We start from the raw sequence: 8,165 nt of genomic DNA, 5'->3' as shown, positions 1-8,165 counted from the left end.
ACGCTTGTTTTGTTTTCTTAATAATGGCCATCAGTGTGAGCTGCTATCTCCTTGTGGTTTTGATTTGCATTTCCCAAGCGACCAGTGTGACGTTGTGCTTACTGGGGTTGCAGCCTGCAGGTGGACACCTAGGAGGCTCCAGGGCCTCTGCAGGCAGCCAGACAAGAGGAGGCGGTCCCACGATGAGGATGGCCAATGGACAGCTGTCTCCAGTGTTCGTGGCCCCGACTGCTCTTCAGCCTCCTCGCCTGTGCGTGGCCCTCCCATCGGAACTTCAGTGGTTTCTATGCTCCACCCATGGCAGTAAATCACAGCCTGGGCCCGGCTCCAGCCTGCCACCCTGCTGTCCTCTGAGAATCACGCCCCACTGTCCCCTGGACACTTCCCTGCCCACACATAGGATGCTGAGAACGTCCTGGGGACTCTTGCACCAGGTGAGGGAGACCCACAGCCTGCTTGCGTGTAACCTCTCCTCGCCTTTTCTTCTGTCTTCCTGGCCACCCTACTGCAGCTCCTGTCAACTCCCCTCCCTTCAGGCCACACAAACTGCACTGCCCAAATGCAGTGGGACATTGCCCAGCTGGCCACGACTCCTGGAGAGCAGAGGCCGTCAGGTCACCCGGAGCCCGGGCCATGGACGCACCTGAAAAACCAAGTGGACACCCAGATGAGGGCAGGTAGCGGTGCCATCTCACGGACAGTTTGGGACGTGACGTCAACGTCCCAAGCTGCTCTGGCACGACGGTCCTGCACTGTGGAGCCAGATGACCTGGGTCTAAATCTTCTCTCATCATCACTGGCTAGAGAAGTGAAGGACCCGACTTTGGATGCCCGTTTCCCATCCATAAAATGGGGATGAGCAGGAACACACCTCACCTGAAGCTTGGAGGGACAGCATGAGCTGCCGCGTGTGGGCGCCAGGCACGGAGGGCCTGCACGCCACCTGGTGGGACACATGTCCCAGGAGGCTGCAGCCCCAGAACTGCTGAGCAAGGCCTCTGGTCCAAATATAAAGGGATTTATTCACTTCTGCCCTCAGTACAAAATATAAACTAGACACCCCGCCCCCGTTCTTCAGCATCGGCACCCGTGCGGCCCATCCGGGAGGGCGGTCGTCCGCTCTGGCCCTCAGGCCTCGAACCTGGCGCAGCTGGCACAGAGCACTGTCTCGTGAACGTCACCGCAGCTGCAACATCACAGGGAAGAGAGAAGAAGTGTTTTGGGGGGCTCAGTTGTGCCCCCCTAGGTTGATATGTTGTGGTGCTGACCCCCAGTTCCTTGACCTTATCTAGGGATGGGGGGCCGTGAGCTGCAGACAGAACTAGTTAAGATGAGGCCCCACTGCAGATGGGTGGGCCCTTACCCCACAGGCGAGGCCACCGGGAGAATGGTGAGGTGCACCCACAACCCCCGGACCTGTGGTCAGCAACCCCGACACCCCAACCTTGGACTTCTGGCCTCTAGAGCGCGAGAAGCGCTGTCTATGCTGCCTCTGCACGGTGTGTCACAGCAGCCCCAGCGGACTGAGACGGCCGACGGTCCACCCGCAGCCTGCCCTGTACAGAAACCTCCCAGTATCTGACTAGGATTTCCTGGGCCACAGTGGTTCAGCGAATGGCAGGGGAGATTCATCAGGAGAGACCCCGCAAGGACAAGAAATTGGCAGCATGCTCCAGAACACACAGAAAATGTGCCAGCAAGAGGCAGAGTTGCCTGCCACGCGGCAGGGAAGACGCTAAGCCCGGGGCCCACAGCACAGGACTCGTCGAGGACGACTGGCCGGGCAGGATGATGGCCGCTGGGCTGCGTTCTAGTGAAAGCAGAGCCCTGGCACAGCACCCAGCTCTGCGGCTCCCGGCACCAGGACCCGAGGGGCCATGCCTGAAGGGGAAGGGGCAACAGGCCAAGGCTGACTTCTACACCCGGGGATACCACTTCGGCCTTGTGACCTGGAGCGCGACCTGTTTGTAAAACGGAGCAGAGAGCCCAGCCCCCAGTTGCGTCTGAGAAATGGACGCCCCCCGCACCCCCATCACAGGGTGAACTCTGTAGGTAGCTGGGGAAAAAGCAGGAAGCAAAGGCCAGGAGGACACTGTCCTGACAGGAGAAGGTTTCCGCGCACGGGCGGGTGGTAAGAGAGCTCCAGGCAACTCTCTTTCTCCCTTAACCTGCCCTGCTGCCAAGCTGGGTCCCTCCCCACGTGCAACGGCCTCAGGACACGGGGGTCTAGCCCTCTTTAGTCTGCAATGAAACAGGAAGGGGAAAATAAGCCGGCAGAAGCAAAGGAAAGAGTATTCCACGTGCACAACTGGCCAACATACAACCCCAAGCTGGACTGCAGGGGAGCTCCCGGTGCCCACCCCGCCTCGTGCCGCTCACGCCAGGCTGCTGGCTGGCCCACCTGAGCTGGGTTTCTGTGTTCCACGGTTGGCTTTAGACTGTAGTGACTACGCTAGTTTGAGGCTTACACAACCAGCTTCGAGTCTGTGTGGGGGCCTCGTCTTACACCCCCACCTGGCAGCCAACAGTGGCCGCTGGGGTGGGACGGGTACCTGGCGCCGCCCAAGGAGGTACGGGATTCAGCCAGTGGAGGCAGACATGCACACTCAAGTCACAGACTAAGCCAACACTCCGTTTCATGTCTGGCAAACAACCACACCCACACCCACCCCTGCACCTGCTCCCACCCGCTTCCTCCAACGGCGAGCAAGCTAACAGGAAAAACCGTGTGAGACGGTCCTAACGTCAGAGCCTGAAAGGTCAGTTCATGAAGTTGTTACAACAGAAGGCCACAGGCAAAGGCAGAACTGGCAGTCTACGCGATCTGGGTTCCCTTGAGGAAACACCAGCCTTAAGAAAACCTTCCAACCAGGTGAAGCAGTTCTCGGCACCATCGCATCCCCAGGGGCAATGCCGGACAGGCTACTCTCCCAACCACAAGACCCTCAACTGGACTGGGGTGCTCATGCGCCTACGTGGGCACCCACGGTCGAGCACTTACTCCACAAGGGCGCACAGGCCGCAGGCCACAGCCCCACAGCTGCAGCAGATGTGCACGCACCGCCCGCACAGGGCACGCTCACACTGGCCACACACCGCCTTCCCGTCCAGTGCTCGCACACACGAGGAGCAGGCTCTGGTCGTTGCCCTGGACGGGTCTGTGAGGAAGAAATGCCACCTGTCAGCCCCGCAGGGGATCTCAAGTGCTGGAGGCTGTGGGACCACCGTCTCCCCGACCTGTGGACAGAGGGCTGATCTGACTCCCTGCACGCATCTACCACTGGACCCTCCTGACAACCTCCAAGAAAGCACGGCCCGGAGACCCTTGTTCACTAGGGAGACCCCAGGTGCCCAGGAGCATGTTAGAGGGTGGTTTCTGTGACTCTAGGTTAAGCACTTCTTCTATCCTGCTATCTAGATGTCGGTACTGGAAGGATCAATTCCTCCCTTGGTGGATTGTATCGGAACTCTCACGGCCTTTGTCTTGTGTGTCCAGCACCGGTGTTTCAAAGTGTGGCCCCTGTATCCCTGGTTAACAAAGAGTTCTGGGCCCCAGTCCAGGCCCTGGGCTTTTAGCCAGCAACAAAGGAGGTGGTCTGAGCTGCATACCACTAGGGGCCTGACCAGCGGTTCCCAGCCGGCTGGGACTCCATGTCTCGCTGCAAGTGGAGAGCAAGCAGGACACCAAGGGGGCTTCTACTCCTTTCCTGGTCCCTCAGCTAGCTGTTTCCAACCCCAGGCCCCGACGTCGGCTGGGGGTGCAGCCTCCTGATGTCAGGGCCTCCTGGTGCTCACCAGCTCCTCAGACCCTGGGGCCAGCTCCTGCCTGTCTGGGAAAGGAGAAGCCCCCAGGCAGACAGTGTCAGGAATGAAGGGCAACATACTTGTCACATCCACCCTTAGTGCACAGCTGGGAAAGCACCTGCTGTTGGCTTCACTCACCAGCTTCAGCGGCCTGGGCTTGGCTCCTAATCAGTCGGCCGTCTTGTCCGATCAGCATCTGTCCACGTGCAGCCCGGAGGGCCTCTGTGGGTCCAGGCTTCGGGGACTCTGGCAGGTCAACGATGGCACAGCTCTCCTCCCACAAATGGTCCATGTAGGCCTGGGCCCCTCGAAAAAGGAGTTGCTTGGTTTTCTCTGGGGAAGACAAATCAGTCCCAGTGTTCACACCCCTGTGGTGTGGAAGCCCTGCACAGCCACCTCGTCCTTCAAGCTGGCTGTGGCCAGGCCTCCTTTGTGCTCTGTCATCCAGTCGTCCCCAGCCCATGCTGCTCCCTGGTAAGCTGAGGACCACTCTAGCTTCTTGCCCCTCCTCACCCAGGCTCAGTGGCCACCTCCTCCAGGAAGATTCTGGACCATGCAGCCCTAACCAGGCTCCCTCTCCTGATCTTCCACATGGCTCTCAGAACACGTGGCCTCACCTCACTGCTGTTTCTCTCCTCCCCAGCACCCTGCAAGCTGGCTGAGCAGGGCACAGAGAGAGCTTTGCACTTCAGATCACTAATTCAAGCCAGAGGCTCAGAGCTGAGCCTACAACCCCAGCCAGTATATACCCCCCTCACCGACTACAGAGCTGCTGGCAAAAGACAGGGCAGCAGCTGGCTCCTGACAGAGGTATCATAGAACCTTCCAGACCCCAGTGGGCCCTGGACACCCCCACCCTGAGAGCTGAATGGGCTGCTCAGCACCCGTGGCAGTGGCTTTCCATCAGGGCATGTGTCAGTCATCCAGGGGCTTTCACAAGCTCAAATGCCCAACTCCAGACCCCAAAATGCTTTGTGGTTTTCTGCCTTGTCTCCACAGAGCCAGGGAGGAGATTTTAGAAGCTACTGGCTCTGTGTGATGACGGTGACAGGAACAACAGTTACCAGGTAACTCAAATGAGAGGCTGATGACAGCTCCTCGTCCTCCAGCCCCTCTCCGAGCCTTATCCTGGGATGGAACGGGGGAGGGTGTCCTGTGCTGCGGTTAATGCTTGTCTTCTACAGCTTGTCATCCAAGCAAGGTAAAGAGGTCAGGTGACACTGCAGGCTGGAATGCCCAGGGCGGTCAAGGGGGAGGGTAAAGAACTAGACTGACTTAGTCCCCATTTGTTTTAAATTCTTCTGCTGCTGGCACAGTGGTTTTGAGCGTCCCGACAGGGTGCGCACTTGCAGTCCCGCCACCGTCCCGCAGCTGCACTCACTTTTAGCACTTGCAGGGCCTCAGAGAGTTTCACTTGCAACCCAAGTGTGCAAGGAAGGAAAGGGCAGAACAGCTGCTGTGGGGTGGGGGCGGTAGCAGGAGGAAGAGAACCGGTGTCTCCCAGGGGGCTCTTCCCCACATGCCCCATGCACAGCAGCTCCGAGCAATGACAAACACTATGTGCTCGGCAGGCACAAACACTGTGATCCAAACCCCTAGGTGAGGTAAGCTCCACTCCGGAGCCGCCTCCACGTATCAGCCACTCCAGGGATGACCGAGAACGCACGTAAACATCTGCGCCACAAAGCCAGACGAGAAGACCTGCTGCAGCTCACTGCCCTCACATTTCAGCTTGAACTGGACCTTCCAGTCACCCTGAACCCAACTGCACTGCCCTGTTTCCTGGCCTTTGCACACTCTGCCCCTCTGCCTGGAATTCCTTTCTCCTTTCTCCCCGCCCCCCGCCTATCCGACTCCTGCTCGGCCTGCAGGATCATGCTTAGACTCCGCGGGCCCACGAGACCCGTGTCCGCTAGGGATCCCTTCCCCTGCGGGTCCCCCACTAGACCAGGGAGCTCCCGGCAGGCAGGGCCTCCCGCGCAGCACGAGGGTTAGGATGGGCGCCGGCGCCCGGTCACTCCACTCAGGACGCGACGCTCCCCGACCCCCTGCGAGGCCTGAGACCCGGCTGTCCTCGGAGCAGGCTTAGCTCCTGGCCGAACTCGCAGTCCCCGCGGTGCGCCGGCGGGAGCGCGGGCAGGCAGGCCTCTCGCGGGCTGTGACCAGCGCAGGTGGGCCTGGGCGCGCTCACGCCGGCTCCCGCGGCCTCTCAGCTCCTGGGCGCGCAGCCTGCGGACACGGCCGGCACAGGCTCCCGCGGGCGGGAGGGTACCCCGCACTCACCGAAGATCTCCCGCGAGTGCTGCTCGGCGCATACGCCGCGGCTCAGCTCCCTTTGGCCAACCCGGACTTTCAGCTGTAGCGGGGCCGCGTCCGCGAAGGGACAGCCCCGCTTGGGCATGGCCGCGGGCCGGGAGCGGCGCAGCTCAGCCGCGCGTCTCGCCGCGACCTGTGGCGTCACAGCAGCGCGCCAACGGGGCGCGGCGCGGGATAGGCCGGGGGCTAGGGCGGGGGCGGAGCTCGGAAGCGGTGCGGCGCGGGATAGGCTAGGGGCGAGGGCAGGGGCGGGGCTCGAGTGCGGCGCGGGATAGGTAGGAGGTGAGGGCGGGGCGGGGCTTGAAGGCGGTGCGGCGCGGAATAGGCTGGGGGCGAGGGCGGGAGCTGGACCCGGCCGCGCGGGAAAAGCCGAGGGAGAGGGCGGGGCCGACATTCGAGCCAGCGAGGGATGGGCCGAGGGCAAGGGGGTGGGGCGGGGTTCGAAGGAGAAGCGGCGCGGGATAGGCGGAAGACAACGGTAGGGGGCGGGGCTCGAAAGCGGTGCCGCGCTGGAGTGGCCCGGGACGAGGGGGGCGGGGCTCGAGCGCGGCGCTGCGCGGGATAGGCCGAGCGTAGATTGGAGGCGGAACCGGCGCGCCGGGGGCGGGCCTTATGGGAGGCTCGCCGCGGGATAGGCCCAGGGCGACCCGGAGTCGGGACGAGGCGTGGCTGAATGGGCTGGGGCCACGTTGTGGGGGGGGCGCTCGGCGAGCTGGCGCTGGCTGGACCGGTGTCTCAGGTTTTTGCAGACGGTGGTCCCTACACAGCTGTTGAAGCCGGTTATATTCCCTTGTTTAAGTGACCAGAGTTGGAGGACGATTCCCGTTTTCCTAACTTTTAAGTGGGAGGGAATCCTAGTCCTCACGGAAGTGGGCAGTGCCGTCCGGTCGCCTGGACGCGCGGAAGGCCGTGCCAGCCGCGGGTCCGGGACAGACGTCACTTCCGGCCGCCTGCGGGACGGAGGAGCGAGGGGCCGCCGGGGGCTGAGTAGGTCCGCGCTGCGGGGACCTGCCGGGGTTTTGGCTGGAGCCCTGCGGGTCTTGGGACGTTCTCTAGGGGCTTTGTGTCCGGATGCGCCAAGTGGGGTTAAGGGGGTGTGTGGCGGTCCAGCCGGCCTCGTGTCCACCTGCTGGTCCACCCGGCCGGGCTTGCGGCGGTCACGCGCTGTCGCCGGCGGGCGGGCGGGAGGCCCTCGGGGCCTCGCTGCGCCCTCGGCTCCTCTTGCGAGGGCCCCCAGGCGACCTCCGTGCTTCAAGCCCCCGAAAACGGAACCGCTGCCCGATGGGCAACCCCACTCGTGAGTCTAGGGAGGAGGCGTGATCCCTGTGGGGTCAGATCGTGCAGCCCTCTTCGCAGGGGCCAGGACGCGGAGCTGCCCGCCGCCGTCCTGCCCGGATGTCCTGCCCGCATGACCGCCGAAGGACGGTGCGGCCGGAGCGGGCATCCAGGGCACTGTCGTTCAGCCACGGAAAAGGAAGGACGTTTGCAGAACATGCAGGAACCTGGAGGGCGTTATGCGAAGTGGAGTAAATCAGAGAAGGACAGATACTGGACGATCTCACTAAGACGTGCATTCTCAAATCGTCAGACTCCCAGAAACAGCAGATGGTGGTTGCGGTGGAATGGGGCTGGGTGGGAAGTGGGGAGATGCTGGTCAGAGGTGGACCCGCTGTGCGGCATGATGACCCTGGTTAACAACACTGCTGCTCAGAGGTTGCTGAGAGAGGAGACCTAACTGTTCTCAGCATAACAGCAGCAACGAGACGATGGGGTGAGGAATGTGGTAACTGACCTCCTTGTGGTAGAGATTGTGCTCTGTGCGTGTATCCGATCGTCACACTGAACACTGTAAACTCCCACAGCGTTCCATGTCAGTCATGTCTCAGTGCTAGGAAGTAGTTAATTACCTCCCTCAAGACCTTACCTCCAAATACAGTCACATTACGAGGTACTGAAAATTGGGACAAAATGGGAATCGAAGGGGGATGCAATTCAGCCTGTCAAATGCCAAGCTCTGCACTAGGCTCTTGGAGTGGTGTTGAGTA

The 8,165-nt window shown here is 61.6% G+C and overlaps 1 protein-coding gene across 1 annotated transcript; it reads right to left on the bottom strand.

Annotated features, from left to right (window-relative positions):
• Window positions 1-1,002: 1,002 nt before the first annotated feature.
• On the bottom strand, window positions 1,003-6,255 carry SIVA1 (SIVA1 apoptosis inducing factor). Its single transcript, XM_045776200.2, has 4 exons — window positions 6,088-6,255; window positions 3,943-4,137; window positions 3,002-3,158; window positions 1,003-1,186 (listed from the first exon to the last, which is right to left on the bottom strand). The coding sequence occupies exons 1-4, from the start codon at window positions 6,203-6,205 to the stop codon at window positions 1,129-1,131; spliced, it is 528 nt and encodes a 175-aa protein (XP_045632156.1). The 5' UTR covers window positions 6,206-6,255; the 3' UTR covers window positions 1,003-1,128.
• Between the last annotated feature and the right edge of the window lie 1,910 nt (window positions 6,256-8,165).

Source organism: Ursus americanus, chromosome 26, assembly GCF_024610735.1.
Source record: "Ursus americanus isolate L20-20 chromosome 26, mUrsAme1.1.p, whole genome shotgun sequence".
In the NCBI taxonomy this organism is placed as follows: domain Eukaryota; kingdom Metazoa; phylum Chordata; class Mammalia; order Carnivora; family Ursidae; genus Ursus; species Ursus americanus.
This window is presented reverse-complemented; position numbering and strand designations above follow the sequence as displayed.